Below are 15818 nucleotides of genomic sequence, written 5' to 3' on the forward strand. Positions count from 1 at the left end.
AAAATAAAAAAAAAATTAATTCACTATCCCGATGGAAGAGTACATTAAGCATCGATACGGTTGTGGAACAGTCAGTCATGGATGCGGATGATCTTTTTGATGTGTTTACTGAGGCGCCTACTGCTGTGCCTACAGTAGTGGCCAGTGAAGAAAAAGAAAAACAAAAAGAAAAAGGACAGGGGCAAGGTAATGGAACATCTAAGAAGAGACAAGTAGAGGAAGATTCATCATCGGTAGAACCTATAGAGAAGAAGAAGAAAACCAAGAGTGAAAAGCCAGAAATTAAACCAGTTGTATTTGATTCAGTTGAAATTGAAACATCAAGAGAAGTGGCAGTTTCTGATGGCTTATTAGAATCATCATCTAGTGAAAAACCTGAAGGTGGACAATTAAAATTAAGACATCAAGTTAGACATCAAGTTGCTGTTCCACCTGATTTTCCTTATGTACCTATTGGAGAACATAAAAGACAAAATGAAGCTAGAACTTATCCATTTGTATTAGATCCTTTTCAAGATACGGCTATTTCATGTATTGATAGAAATGAATCAGTATTAGTTTCTGCTCATACATCAGCTGGTAAAACTGTTGTAGCCGAATATGCTGTTGCACAATCTTTAAGAGAAAAACAAAGAGTCATATATACTTCACCAATTAAAGCTTTAAGTAATCAAAAATATCGTGAATTACTTGCAGAATTTGGTGATGTTGGTTTAATGACTGGTGATGTAACAATTAATCCTGATGCCGGATGTTTAGTTATGACTACAGAAATTTTAAGAAGTATGTTATATAGAGGTTCAGAAATTATGAGAGAAGTTGCTTGGGTTATATTTGATGAAGTTCATTATATGAGAGATAAATCAAGAGGTGTTGTTTGGGAAGAAACTATTATTTTACTTCCTGATAAAGTTCATTATGTATTCCTTTCTGCTACAATTCCTAATGCTATGGAATTTGCTGAATGGATTGTAAAAATTCATGCTCAACCTTGTCATGTTGTTTATACTGATTTCCGTCCAACTCCATTACAACATTATTTATTCCCTGCTGCTGGTGATGGAATTCATTTAGTAGTTGATGAAAAGGGAACTTTTAGAGAAGAAAATTTTCAAAAGGCTATGGCATCTATAAGTGATAATATTGGTGATGATCCAAGTTCAGGAGATAAATCAAAGGGTAAAAAGGGTCAAACTTATAAAGGAGGAGCTAAAGATGGTAAATCAGATATTTATAAAATTATTAAAATGATTTATATGAAAAGATTTAATCCAGTTATTGTTTTTTCATTTTCTAAAAGAGATTGTGAATCTTTAGCATTAAAAATGTCTAAATTAGATTTTAATTCTGATGATGAAAGAGATGCTTTAACTAAAATTTTTAATAATGCCGTTAATTTATTACCTGAAAATGATAAAGAATTACCTCAAATTAAAAATATTTTACCATTATTAAGAAGAGGTATTGGTATTCATCATTCTGGTTTATTACCAATTTTAAAAGAAATTATTGAAATTTTATTTCAAGAAGGTTTATTAAAAGTATTATTTGCTACCGAAACTTTTTCAATTGGTTTAAATATGCCTGCTAAAACTGTTGTTTTTACATCAGTTCGTAAATGGGATGGAGTAGGATTTAGATGGGTATCAGGTGGTGAATATATTCAAATGTCTGGTAGAGCTGGACGTCGTGGTTTAGATGCTCGTGGGATTGTTATTATGATGATTGATGAAAAAATGGAACCTCAAGTTGCCAAAGGTATGGTTAAAGGTCAAGCTGATAGATTAGATTCTGCCTTTCATTTAGGTTATAATATGATTCTTAATCTTATGAGAGTTGAAGGTATTTCACCTGAATTTATGTTAGAAAGTTCATTTTATCAATTTCAAAATGCTGCTTCAGTACCAGTTATGGAAAAGAATTTACAACAATTATCTAATGAATTAAATAATATTCAAATAGATGATGAAGCAACTGTTAAAGATTATTATGATGTTAAATTACAATCAGAAAAGTATCAAGAAGAAGTTAGACATGTTATAACTCATCCTGGTCATATATTACCATTTTTACAAGAAGGTAGAGTTATAAAAGTTAAAATTGGTGAATTAGATTATGGTTGGGGTATGGTAACTGGATTTTCTAAAAGATCTAATAAGAGAACTCCATCACAAAATTTTAGTGATCATGAAGCATATATTGTTAATGTATTCATTTATTCAATGTTTATTGATTCTCCAATTAATTTAATTAAACCATTTAATCCAATATTACCAGAAGGTATTAGACCATCAAAAATTGGAGAGAAATCTCGAGCAGAATATATTCCAATAACGCTTGATTCAATTGAAAAAATTAGTAGTGTTAGATTAAGAGTTCCTGATGATTTAAAATCTTCAGCTGCGAAGAAAACTTTATTAAAAACTATGAAAGATTTACCTAAAAGATTACCTGATGGAATTCCATTATTAGATCCAGTTGAAAGTATGAAAATTGATGATCAACAATTTAAAGGTACATTAAGAAAAATTGAAGTATTAGAATCTAAATTATTAAGTAATCCATTACATGATTCAATTAGATTAAAAGATTTATATGAAAAGTATAGTGAAAAAGTTAAAATTGAACAAAAGATTAAACAATTAAAGGATAAAATATTAGAAGCTCAAGCAGTTATTCAATTAGATGATTTAAGACATAGAAGAAGAGTATTAAGAAGATTAGGATTTACTACCCAAAATGATATAATTGAATTAAAAGGTCGAGTTGCTTGTGAAATTAGTTCAGGAGATGAATTATTATTAACTGAATTAATATTTAATGGTACATTTAATGATTTAAGTAGTGAACAATGTGCTGCATTATTATCATGTTTTGTTTTCCAAGAGAAAGCTAAAGAAGTTCCAAGACTTAAACCAGAATTAGCTGAACCATTAAAATCTATGCAAGAAATGGCTACAAAATTAGCTAAAGTTTATAAAGAATCTAAATTAGAAATTGTTGAAAAGGATTATGTTGAAAGTTTCCGACCTGAATTAATGGAAGTAACTTATGCTTGGTGTAAAGGGGCGACATTTACACAAATTTGTAAAATGACAGATGTATATGAAGGTTCACTTATTAGAATGTTTAAGAGGTTAGAAGAATTAATTCGTCAATTAGTTTCGGCTGCGAAAACTATTGGTAATAGTCAATTAGAAGAGAAAATGGAGAAGGCTATAGAACTTGTTCATAGAGATATCGTATCTGCGGGATCTTTATATTTGTGAAATATGTGTATAGATATACTGTATATAGTATGATGTATAACCACTTACTATGTATAACCACTTACTATATACACTTGTACTATGTAAACTTGTACTATATACACTTAAATAGAATTACTAGTAAGGCGCATTGTCGCATTACTCCTATTTGCGCTCGGTCATCCCTCCCTAAAACCAGGCGCATGTTAAAGCAAAAAGTATAAGCGCACATGCAGGCACAGGCAAACCCATTCTATACCATTGCCATTCTTCGTAATAACATAATATATATAAATAATATAGAGAGGTATTGTTACAGAGTTATTATTAGACATATCTATAATAATACTTAACATTAATCATGTCACGAGTCTTATCCCAGAGTGAAGTAGAACTATTGTATGCCAAATCAAAGACATACCTTCACCCCACATCAGCTAAGAAGGATAATGTTCCAGGATACTTAACTTTGAGTCGAGGTAAAAATGGAACTAATTTAGATATACTTTTATCATTTACTCCAGAGACTCAATTATCAGTTGAAGAAGTAAAAATTTATAATGCTGTGGATCTTGAAGATTTAGCTCTTGATTTAGAAGCCATTAGTCTTAGTTCTAAGAATAATACTAATACTAATACTAATACCAATACCAATAGTAAAGATCGAAAAATTTCTAATACAAGAATTATTCCTAAACCTTCAGTATCTTTATTATCAGGTTATTCATTTAGTGTACCATTACTGTATTTATATTCAATTCAAGTTCGAAAACCTTCATTAGGATTTTGGTTTGGATCAATAGTAATTAATACTAAGGATGGTGAAAAATTACCCATTGTATTCTTTCATGATGATGAATCTCCTTCAAGTAAATCAAGACATAAATTAAGTAATAAAAGATTTGATCCATTTGATGAAAGTGGTAATATGTATTGGGGAGGTCAAGAATTTATTGAAGTATTGGAAAAATTTATTAATATTGAAAAATCAACAGTAACTTCATCAGTTTATTTAATTAATCCTGATTCTCATGATTTAAGAAATTTTGCTCCTTTAAATATTAAAGATAATCTGAATAATAATAATAATAATGATTCAATTAAAAAAATTGAACCAATTAATGTACCTGATATTGGGAAATTATTTGCTTCTGCTAAATGGAAAGTTTTAGAAACTGTAGCAACTATATCTGCAAAAACAAAGAATCAAGTAATGAATATTATTGAAGAAAATGCTCCATTAACAATTAAACAAATTATGAATAAACCTGAAGTTCAAAGAATTGGTGATGAATTTGATCTGGCAAGAATTTATTTAGCAAAATGGGCTCAACAAGTTAAAGAAGAAGCCGAAGAAAGTCAACGAAAGAATATGTTACATAATGAAATTTATAATAAAATTAATCGAGAATTAGGTTCAAGTGAAATATTAACTAATGAAGAAATTAGTCAAACATCTAGAAGGCATCCAATAAATAAACAAGAATGGGATTCATTTTTTGATTATAGTGGAAGATTAATTCTTACTGTTGATGAAGTTAAATCAAGAATATTTCATGGAGGTTTAGATAATGAAATTAGAAAGGAAGCCTGGTTATTTCTTTTAGGAGTTTATGATTGGAATACTTCCAAAGAAGAACGTGAAGCTTATAAGAAATCATATGAAACTGCCTATGATGAATTAAAACTAAAGTGGGTTAATGATGAAGATAAAAGAAGTACGGAATTTTGGAAAGATCAAAAACATCGAATTGAAAAGGATGTTAATAGAACTGATCGAAATTTACCTATATTTAAGAATCCTTCTCGTAAACATAGCGGTTCTAATGCTAATGCTAATGGTAATTCTCGTGAATCAAGTCCTGAAACTCCCGATGAAGATGAACTTGATGATGAATTTGATATTTCAAATATTCGAAATCCTCATTTATATAATATAAGAGAAATTCTATTAACTTATAATGAATTTAATGAAAATTTAGGATATGTTCAAGGAATGACAGATCTTATATCACCATTATATGTTACATTTCAAGATGAATCATTAACATTTTGGGCCTTTGTAAAATTTATGACAAGAATGGAAAGAAATTTTGTTAGAGATCAATCAGGTATGAAAATTCAAATGAATACATTAAATAAACTTTTACAATTTATGTTACCAAATTTATTTAAACATTTAGAAAAATGTGAATCAATTGATTTATTTTTCTTTTTTAGAATGTTATTAGTATGGTTTAAACGAGAATTAGAATGGGATCAAGTATTACAATTATGGGAAATCTTATGGACAGATTATTATTCAAGTCAATTTCATTTATTCTTTGCTTTATCAGTATTGAGTGATAATGAACGAATTATTATACAAAATTTAAGAAAATTTGATGAAGTATTAAAGTATATGAATGATTTACTGTTAAAATTACATATAGATGCATTATTAATTCGAAGTGAATTATTATTTTTGAAATTTAAACGAATGATTGATATAATTGATCGAGAGAATAGTTTAAAGAGTATTAATTCTGAAGTATATGGTACTAGTACCACTACTACCAAAGATGAAATTGAGATTAGTCTGGAAATACGAGGTTTACTTAGTAAAGAAATTGTAATTCAAAAGGAAGGTCCTCGTCCAGAAGGTGTTGGAGGAGGTTAGTTTGTTTAGTATTTATATATATTTATATTTTTATATTATGTTATTGGTTTCTATTTATAATACTGAGATGTAAGATTCCTAAATAACGAATCAATAATATCCCTTATCTCTTTATAAGATACAATTATACAACTTTGTTCATCTCTACTAACAAGTAAAATCTTTTCATCAATTCCAGCATCTAATTTATTTAAATTAATAACAACTCTCAGTAATTCAACAATTGGTTTACCAAATTCATCATATTGATAAAATATAAAATCTCGGAAAAGTTTTATAATATATCGATTATTATTAACTTCAGGATTAGAATCTGGTTGATCAATAATATAATTAATCTTAGTAATTAATCTAAATAATCTCAGATTTTCTAATTCAGTTGAAAGTTGAGATTCAAGATAATCTGAAGAATCTTGTAATCCATTAATTATTGAAAATAATTTATTATTTTGAAGTAAATATCGTTCATTAAATTTACCTAATGAAAATTCTTCGGTAACTTCTCCATTTAATATTCTTAATACAGCTAAAAAATCTTCTGATAACCCTAATTTTTTAATAATACTATTAAAATCTCCATACCTTAAATTCATAGGTAATGTTAATAAACTTAATTCATATAAAACTTTTCCTAAATTTTTAATATCTTCAATTTGTAATTGTCGAATATTATTAATAGTACTGTTCTCATCAGTCATGGTTTCATCTTCTTGATTTTGTTGTTGTTGTTGTTGTTTTTCTTCTTCTTCATATCCTAATATATCACTTATACCACAACTTGATAATCTAATTCGATTCTTATTGGTAACAATAATTTTATTTAAATTTAATGAAGATCTTGCTGCTAAACCTCGTTCATGAATATCATTTAATGCATTTATAATTTGAATTAAATAAGACCATAAGATTTCTTCAGTAACTACTTTATTTCTAGTCCCATTTCTTTTATGATGATCTAATAAAGTATTTGAATTTGGATAAAAATCATATACTAAAATTATAGTACTTCTACCAAATGCCATACTTGTAAATGCATCTCTAATTTGTACAATATTTGGATTTTTAATACTTCTCCACTTTTTAATATTTTTAAATGGTAATTCATTTATAATGGGGAATTGATGATCAATTCTTCTTAAAGCATATGGATTCCCATCTGCATTACTAAATGCTTTATAAATTGATGATGGTATATGCCATATTTTAGAAGTTGGTTCATAAGTTTTATCAATTGGAACTAATGAATGATATACTCCAATATGATCAGGTAATGTTGAATGAGGTAAAGTTTGTAAAGTTGCTTCATTTTTTTGTTGAGTTGATTCTCTTAAATCTTCTGGAATAAATAATAATGATGCATTTGTTTCATAAGGTAATAAATTATTATTAAATCTTGGTGGAGGTCCAGGAGCATATAAATGATAATTTAATGGAAACATAGATTGTCCAGGAGGTGGAGCTTGTCCAACTAATGGTCCACCTTGTTGTTGTACATTAGGTGGAACTGATACTTGTTGAAAAAATATATCATTAGTATTATGAGGAGGTATATTTGGTTGAGATAATACTGGAGGTTGACCAGGAATATTTATAGTAGATGGTGATAATCCTGGTGGTTGAGGTGGTTGTTGAGCCATTAGATATGGATTGGGTTGAATATTATTATTATTATTATTAATATTATTAATGTTGTTAATATTATTATTAGTACTAGTAGGATTATTAATACTTATATTATTATTTATTGGAGATGAATTATTAATATAATCAGGATTAAAATTCGTAGGAGTGAATGATGCAGCAAATGAAGCAATTGATGCATTAAATTTCTTAGAAAGTATTGGTTCATTACTAGTAGAAGTTACTGGAGTTGTTAGACTATCATTGTTTGGTATAAATGTTAATGATTCCTTTACCTTTGGAGAAAATGAACTTGAAGATGGTTGGAAAGGTGCAGAACTAGCATTAAACTTTCGTTTAGACTCAATTGAAGGTTGAGATGCAGTACTAGCACCAGTACCAGTACCAGTACCAGTACCAGTACCAGTACCAGATCTTCCCTGAGGTAAAGCATTCACATTTGATGATTGACTCGTTGTATTAGTAGCAGTCTTAGTATTATGATTAAATGCACATCCTTTATTTTCGAATTTACAATATCCATATATTAAGATATTCTTACATAGCGTATCTTTCGCTGTATCAATATTAATATTCATGGTTAGTTAAATTAGTTGATTAATCATAGTTAAGGATTAGTTTGTATTGGTGGTTGGATCTTTTTGTGAATAATTATATGGTGGATGGTGAGTGAGGAAGTGAGGCAGTTGGTCATGTGACTACAGATTTACTATAAAGGGAAAATCTGATAGTAACTTAAACCAGAATAGTTTACGAAAGGTAGATAATTAACTATAATAAATACATAGAATATAGAAAATGGGTGGAGTAGCATCTTCTAATATTTTAGAAAGCTTCTCAGAAGGTACGAATTTTGATAAAGATGAAATTGATAGATTACGAAAACGATTTATGAAATTAGATACGGATGGAAGTGGGACTATAGATAAGACAGAATTTTTATCTATACCAGGTTTATCAAATAATCCATTAGCTACCAGATTAATGGATGTATTTGATGAAGATGGTAGTGGAACCATTGATTTTAAAGAATTTATAACTGGATTATCAACATTTAGTGGGAAAACATCAAAAATTGATAAATTAAGATTTGCATTTAAAATTTATGATATGGATAGAGATGGATTTATTGGGAATGGTGAACTTTATATTGTAATGAGAATGATGGTTGGAAATAATTTAAATGAAATTCAATTACAAGAAATTGTAGATCGAACTATAATTGAAAATGATCAAGATGGTGATGGTAAATTAAGTTTTGAAGAATTTAAGAATGCTATTGAATCTACTAATATTGCTTCATCTCTTACAATTAAACTGGTTTAATTCTATATACGTATATACTAATGATTAATATATTGAATTTAGGTATCTGTCTTTTGGTGGTGGTAGTCTTTTGGTGGAGTAGTCTTTTGGTGGAGTAGTCTGGCCATCGGTATTACTGAAAAAAAATATCTCTACTTAACTATACCTAATCCTTTGCACCCACTAACTCAAATGTCTATTCAGGATAAGAAACTAGTATCACTACTTGAATGGATTAAGAATACTAATGATGAACAACTTAAACCTTCATCACATTCATATATATCATCGAAATTAGAAGTTAAAGATTATGGTATTAATGGTGGTAGAGGTATTAATGCCACCAGTAATATTAATAGATCAGAACTTATATTAAGAATTCCACCTTCATTCCTTTTAAATACTAATACGGTAATAACTCATATATCTAAATATAATGATTCAATTAAATTATCTGAACCTTATTATACCAGTCTTTATACTCCTTATAATAATTTATCTGATAAATTTACTAAAGTATATGAATCATTATGTTTAACAGATTTATTAAATTTAACTTCATTTCAATTATTATCATTATATATTTGTTTAGAAAAACAAAGAGGTGAAAATTCATTTTGGAAACCATTTATTGATATGTTACCAGATATTTCTGATTTTAAATATACTCCATTAATTTGGAAAGTTAATCAAGTATCTAATTATGAAAAATTATTATTACTTTTACCTAAATCAACTAAACAACATACTGATAATGTTTATAAACGATTTATGAATGATTATGAAATAGTTGAAAATCTTTTACATAAGAAAGATTTTAAAAATTATATAACTATAGAACTATTTTTATGGTCTTGGATGTGTATAAATTCTCGTTGTTTATATATGACATTACCTCAAAGTAAAACTAGTGCTGATAATTTTACTTTAGCACCATATGTTGATTTTTTAAATCATTCTTGTGAAGATCAATGTAGTATTAAAGTTGATGGATTAGGATTTCAAGTATTTACAACGAATTCATATAGTAAAGATCAGCAATTATATTTAAGTTATGGACCTCATTCAAATGATTTCTTATTATGTGAATATGGTTTCGTATTACCTTATGAAAATAAATGGAATGATATAAATATATCTAATTTTATTCTACCTTTACTAGATAATAATCAAATTGATTTTTTAAAAGATAATGATTATTATGATAATTATACATTAACAGCTCAAGGTATTTCATTTAGAACAGAAGTTGCATTAGCAGTATTACAAGAACAAAATCCTCAATCATCAAGAAAATTACAAGCCCTTTTAAATGGAATTAGTGATGGAAGTGTTTATAAATATAAATCCGATTTATTATTAATTGAAATTCTTGAAAAAATTATTCATACATGTAATAATTCATTATATCTTGAATATTCTGATGATGAAGATATTCCTACAAGAGAAAGGAAAAGAATTATTGGAATTCTATATAGAAATATGTTAGATATATGCAAACAGGTTAAAGAAAAGTTATAAATTATAAATTATAAATTATAAATCTATAAATTATAAATATATAAATTATAGACTTGTATATATACAATGATGATTAGTTAACAACAAATTTAGTAGCATTCTTTTCAATAGCTCTATCTATACTTAATTTATTTTTAACTAAATCCACAATAGTCTTATTTGTCATGGCACTAATATTATGTTTTATACCTAATTTAACAATATAACCATTAATATAATCTATTTCTGTATTATTTAAATGTCTAACATCTTCTCTCATTGATGAACTATTTTTAGCGGTAGTATTACACATTGAAAGTACAGTATTTAATAATCTTGAATGTGAAAGATAACTTTCTGCTTCAGGAATACTTTGTAAAATCTTATATTCAGCAAACAAACAATCAGTTGCTTCTTTAATAATTCTTGTCAGTAATGAAGATATTCTTTCAGCGTGAAGTAAATCTCCATTAAAACAATCTAATAAAGCAGTAATTGGATTAATAGTGGCATTTACAATTAATTTTTCCATTTGAATTAATAAAAATGAATTATAATTTTCATAAGATGCATTTAAATTAGGAGTATTAATAATATCATCAATAAATTGAGGAATTTTATTAGGAATTTCAATATCTTCATTTGATCTGGGAATATATGATATAGTTAATTTACCAGGAGCTGCATGATGAACAACATTTAATGAAGATTTATAAGCTCCATGAGTACTTATAGCTTGAAATATATTTGGTCTATTCCATTCTGCTGGCCAAAATCTTTCAGTTAATAAAGGTACCATCCCCATACCATTTTGAAGTATTAAAATATTTGAATCTTTTGTTAAATGAGGTATATAATTTTCTAAAGCTGAAAATGATTGGAAAGTTTTAGTTGATAAAATTAAATTATTAATTATTTCTTGTTTATTATCTATTATTGGTGGTTTACATGCACCATTTATTCGAGATTTAGATGTAAGTATATTTGAATTTTGGGATTTAATAATAGTTATTTCTGATCCTTCATTATTATATAAATCTAATACTTTTTGAGTTTTAAACAATAATATGGGATTTACTTGTTTACCAAATGCTTGCTTTAATTCATGGGCCACTAGACATCCCATAGATCCTGCCCCTAGTACGAATATTTGGGGTACTTTAGACATTATGGTGGTTAGTGGGGCCTGGTGACTGAGTTTGCAGACTTTTTATTTTTCACATTTACTTTTTTCTATATCTTTTTTTTTTCACTTCTTCATCTACTCCACAATTAGTGCCCCCTTTATTAGTACGGAATAGTACTTAGTAGTAGGGAATAGTAGGGAATAGTAGGGAATAGTACAGAATAGTATACAATAGTAATGCTTATTGTGGGTCTAACTGGAGGTATTGCCTCAGGTAAATCAACAGTTGTAAGTAGACTTAAAGAGAAACATGGCTTAACTATAGTCGATGCCGATTTAATAGCTCGAGAAGTTGTTGAACCAGGTAAAGTAGCTTATAAACAAATAGTAGATTCATTTTTACCCATAGTAAGTGATCTTTTAAATGAAGATAAATCATTAAATCGTGCAGCCTTAGGTAGAGCCGTATTTGGAAATTCAGAAAGATTAAAAATCCTTAATTCAATTGTTCATCCTGCTGTTAAGAAAGAAATTGCCTGGCAAATCTTTCGAGCTTATATAAGATTTAAAAATTTAGTAATTCTTGATGTTCCACTATTATTTGAAACTAAACTTGATATTATATGTGGTTTAACTATAACTATAACATGTCCTAAAGATTCTCAATTACAAAGATTACTTAATCGAAATCCAGATTTAACTGAATTGGAAGCAAAGAAACGTATTGATAGTCAATTAACTAATGATGAAAGAAATTTTAGAGCTGATGTGGTTATTGATAATAGTAAAGATTTAAAACAATTATATAAATCAGTTGATGCCGTAGTAAATGAAATTAATCCAAATATTATATTTACTATATTAGATTATTTCCCACCATTTGCCATATTATCTGCATTATTTACATTTGCCATTAGAAATTTAAGAGACAAATTTACAGGTAAGAAACCATCATCAAAATTTGATTAAACTAAACTAAATTAAATTAATATTAAACTAAATTAATTCATGCTCGCCAATATTGAGCTAAACTATGTAATCTATCTATAATATTTTGATAGAATGCTCCCACATTATTGTTAATTAAATCTTGAAAATGTAACATGGCACCTTCATCACTCATTTCTAAACAAAATTTATCTTGGACATTTTCTATAACTCTTTGTGGATCGGTTGAAATATCAGGTATATTTGCATCAACCATTAATTGAAATAAATTTAGAATTAAATTGCTATTCTTCCTGAGAATATTATATGTAATAAAACAATAACTTTTAAATATATTATAATTTTCATGATTCATACCTCCCATTCCATCGATAACTTGAATTGGAAGTTTCATTACCGGAGGAAATGGTTTAGGATCTCTTCCAAACATGTAACCAAAATCAGCATGCCAAAATTTACCATTTGGAGATATTAATAAATTATCTAAATGACGATCACCAACTCCTAAAATATAAGTAATTACACAATAAGCAGCACAAGATTTTACATAATTTTCCATAACAATATCAGAAACTCCTAATCCAGAAGAAACAGCAGGTTGAGGTTGAGGTTGAGATCTGGATTGAGATTGTGACAGTCGTTGATCTGAACTATAAGATGATGTCAAAACACTTCCAGCATCAGGTTCAACTTGTTGTTTCTCTTGACTATGTAATCTGAGATAACTTAAAATACCATTATTAGATGCTACTAATACATTACTTAATGATGCACTAGCAGCTGTAATAGATGGAGGTATTGTACCTTCTTCATAAACTACTAAAGCAGGATACATATTTGAAAGAATTTTATCAAGAGTTTCATTCTCGACAAATTGAATTAATCCTGCAATTGGACTTGTAGCTAAAATTTTATAAGGAGTTAACTTTAAATCTAAATTTTCATTCTTTAAAAGTTGATCCATTAAATTTATAATTTGAATTACAAATTGATCTTGTCTTAAATCATCACCAATTTTAAACATTAAAGGATATTTACCATGTTTACTACTTTTCTTTCCAAATATTTGTGAATGATTTTTATTACGAACTGTTTTAAAAGTAATCTTTAATGGTGATAAACTTGATTTAAAAACCGAACTTTCTTTAGGATAACAACCACAAATTATAATTGAAGGATCTAATGGAAGTGGAAATGGATCAAATTTTAAAAAATTATTAGAAGGAGTTGAAAGAAATTCTCTTAAAAATTCAACTTTTTTAGCAGTAGTATCAATCTTTCTAGTTGGTGATCTTATTTCTTGAACTAAATTAGTTAATTTCTTAATAAAATTAATTTGTTTTCTTAAATTATCATAATATGGTAAACTTTTCTCTTTTGAATATTCTTTTAATTGCTTTATATAAATATCCATTACAGTAGAATAAACTTTTTCTGAAGGAGAATTAGATAGTTGTTGTGGGGTATTATTAATATGATCTTCATTTTCAACTTTTACATACCAATAAAAGTAATTACCTAATTTTTCACTTTCGACTGATCTTTCAATTAAAAATCTGGCTAATGGAGATCTTATAGAACTATGATTACCATTGCTATTTCCATTTCCATTTAATTCATCATTTAATCCAGGTATATCTCTTTCAAATATATCTGCTTCATATTTTAATGTTTGAACCAATTGTAATAAATATAATAATAATTCATCACTACTAGCTAATTTCAATCTTTCAACTGCCATACTTCTTATAATAGTTATATATTTAAAAATCTTTTGAAATTTAGTTTCTTCCTTTTTATTACTGGATATTTTATTATCATTACCAAATGATAAAGCTTTCTCTCCCAAAATAAATGGATTAAAATAATTACTTAAAAGATCTAATGCATCACCCATTTGAAGTTTATCAACTGACCAATAAATAGGTATAATTTCTTTAAATGCATGATCTAATTCATTATCAGTATCCCAATCAATTGATTTTAAAAATTTAGGTAAAAATGATTTAGCTGAACCAATTTTATCACTTGGATCATTTGTTGCATTATTTTTACTAAAATAATATCTAAATTTCCAAATTGAATTCTTTTCAATATCACTAAGTTCAATATGAGAAGGTTTTAATAATATTTTAATTAATTCATCTCTTACTTGTGGTGAAGGTTTTAATTCTTTATCTAATATAGGATTATTAATTTTTCTTTCTAATTTATGATACTTTGATTCTATTGGATCAGTTTCAATTTCTACAGTAGGATTTTGATTTAAATTTTCAGAAAATTTTGCAAATTGATAATCAGGATCATAAACTTTCATAGCATTGGGGATATCAATTGAATTTAATATTACATTTGAATTTATATTTTCAATTATAGTTGAATTCTTAGTAGTATGATTATAATTTAAAGTTTGATAACTTATATCAGAATAAACAATTGGTAAATCAAATGGAGCTAATTCAACATATAAATAATATTCATAATCAGTATTTTGTTCATTTAATTTAGATAAATTTGGTAATACTTGTTTATCTAACCAACCAACTCTTTGAAATTCTCCATTTTCATGTTTTATTAATAAACTTTCTAATTCTGTTAATCCTGACATATCTTCATATTGAATTTTTTCATCATTAGGGTTTCGATATATTGGTATCTTTTGAGAACCTTTTCTTAAAGTTGAATTCTTTTTATTAAATAATGATAAATATGATATACCAAATTGTTTTGGTTTAGTTTCAACTATTTCATATAATACAAATTTTAAATAACTATCTATAACAATTTGATTATAATTAATTGAAAATTTTAAATATTGATTCCATTCTCGTTTATTATTATTAAAAGATTTATAACATGTTTGAACCGGATTTGTTAATAAATTATTACTACCATCATAAATTGAAACTTCAACATATAAATCTGAATTTTTATATATATTTGATAATGTATTAAATACTCGAGCATTTTCATATTTATCAGATAATTTTATAAGTTGTTGTTGTTGGGGTATTAATCCTGTATTGGTCATATAACATATTTTAACCATAATTGGTGCATGTACATCTTTTGATAATCCAAACGACAGGGTACGTTTGGATACGACCAGATCAACTGATCGTGAATTAGACATGTGGGGTAGTGAATAATGGTAAGAATTATTAGTATACTATGGTTAATTGGGGTATAATTGAAGACTGATATTTGCTTTTCTGCTGCTGCATGGATGTGTTTGTATAGGTGCAAAATTATAGTACACTTTATTACTATACCATATACTATATCCCACTATTCTACTATACTATACTAGTATACTACTGTACTATACTACTGTACTGTACTATACTACCATACTATACTACTGTACTGTAATATACTCTATCATATTATT

At 27.1% G+C, this 15818-nt stretch overlaps 8 protein-coding genes across 8 annotated transcripts; 5 read left to right on the plus strand and 3 right to left on the minus strand. All coding sequences in view use genetic code 12, as the record gives it.

The window, feature by feature from the left end:
• Positions 1 to 38: 38 nt before the first annotated feature.
• On the plus strand, positions 39 to 3394 carry RJT21DRAFT_120859 (ATP-dependent RNA helicase). Its single transcript, XM_064881874.1, has one exon. The coding sequence runs from the start codon at positions 78 to 80 to the stop codon at positions 3267 to 3269; it is 3192 nt and encodes a 1063-aa protein (XP_064737559.1). The 5' UTR covers positions 39 to 77; the 3' UTR covers positions 3270 to 3394.
• A 37-nt stretch (positions 3395 to 3431) lies between these two features.
• Positions 3432 to 5932, plus strand: GYP7 (Gyp7p). Its single transcript, XM_064884391.1, has one exon. The coding sequence runs from the start codon at positions 3610 to 3612 to the stop codon at positions 5905 to 5907; it is 2298 nt and encodes a 765-aa protein (XP_064737560.1). The 5' UTR covers positions 3432 to 3609; the 3' UTR covers positions 5908 to 5932.
• PAN3 (Pan3p) lies at positions 5933 to 8305 on the minus strand. The gene has a single exon (XM_064884390.1). It carries the CDS (start codon positions 8124 to 8126, stop codon positions 5958 to 5960), a length of 2169 nt encoding a protein of 722 aa, XP_064737561.1. The 5' UTR covers positions 8127 to 8305; the 3' UTR covers positions 5933 to 5957.
• A 41-nt stretch (positions 8306 to 8346) lies between these two features.
• On the plus strand, positions 8347 to 8874 carry CNB1 (calcineurin regulatory subunit B; the record flags this gene model as incomplete). The annotated part of the gene is made up of 1 exon (XM_064884869.1): positions 8347 to 8874. The coding sequence occupies one exon, from the start codon at positions 8347 to 8349 to the stop codon at positions 8872 to 8874; it is 528 nt and encodes a 175-aa protein (XP_064737562.1).
• A 54-nt stretch (positions 8875 to 8928) lies between these two features.
• Positions 8929 to 10411, plus strand: RJT21DRAFT_37898 (protein-lysine N-methyltransferase). Its single transcript, XM_064884392.1, has one exon. It carries the CDS (start codon positions 9046 to 9048, stop codon positions 10372 to 10374), a length of 1329 nt encoding a protein of 442 aa, XP_064737563.1. The 5' UTR covers positions 8929 to 9045; the 3' UTR covers positions 10375 to 10411.
• On the minus strand, positions 10375 to 11551 carry RJT21DRAFT_135505 (2-dehydropantoate 2-reductase). The gene has a single exon (XM_064883253.1). The coding sequence runs from the start codon at positions 11519 to 11521 to the stop codon at positions 10448 to 10450; it is 1074 nt and encodes a 357-aa protein (XP_064737564.1). The 5' UTR covers positions 11522 to 11551; the 3' UTR covers positions 10375 to 10447.
• A 47-nt stretch (positions 11552 to 11598) lies between these two features.
• On the plus strand, positions 11599 to 12467 carry RJT21DRAFT_37900 (putative dephospho-CoA kinase). Its single transcript, XM_064884393.1, has one exon. The coding sequence runs from the start codon at positions 11717 to 11719 to the stop codon at positions 12446 to 12448; it is 732 nt and encodes a 243-aa protein (XP_064737565.1). The 5' UTR covers positions 11599 to 11716; the 3' UTR covers positions 12449 to 12467.
• VPS34 (phosphatidylinositol 3-kinase) lies at positions 12467 to 15674 on the minus strand. Its single transcript, XM_064884389.1, has one exon. It carries the CDS (start codon positions 15558 to 15560, stop codon positions 12486 to 12488), a length of 3075 nt encoding a protein of 1024 aa, XP_064737566.1. The 5' UTR covers positions 15561 to 15674; the 3' UTR covers positions 12467 to 12485.
• Positions 15675 to 15818: the final 144 nt, after the last annotated feature.

This window comes from Scheffersomyces amazonensis (assembly GCF_036850825.1).
Source record: "Scheffersomyces amazonensis strain UFMG-HMD-26.3 chromosome Unknown RJT21scaffold_4, whole genome shotgun sequence".
Taxonomy (NCBI): Eukaryota; Fungi; Ascomycota; class Pichiomycetes; order Serinales; family Debaryomycetaceae; genus Scheffersomyces; species Scheffersomyces amazonensis.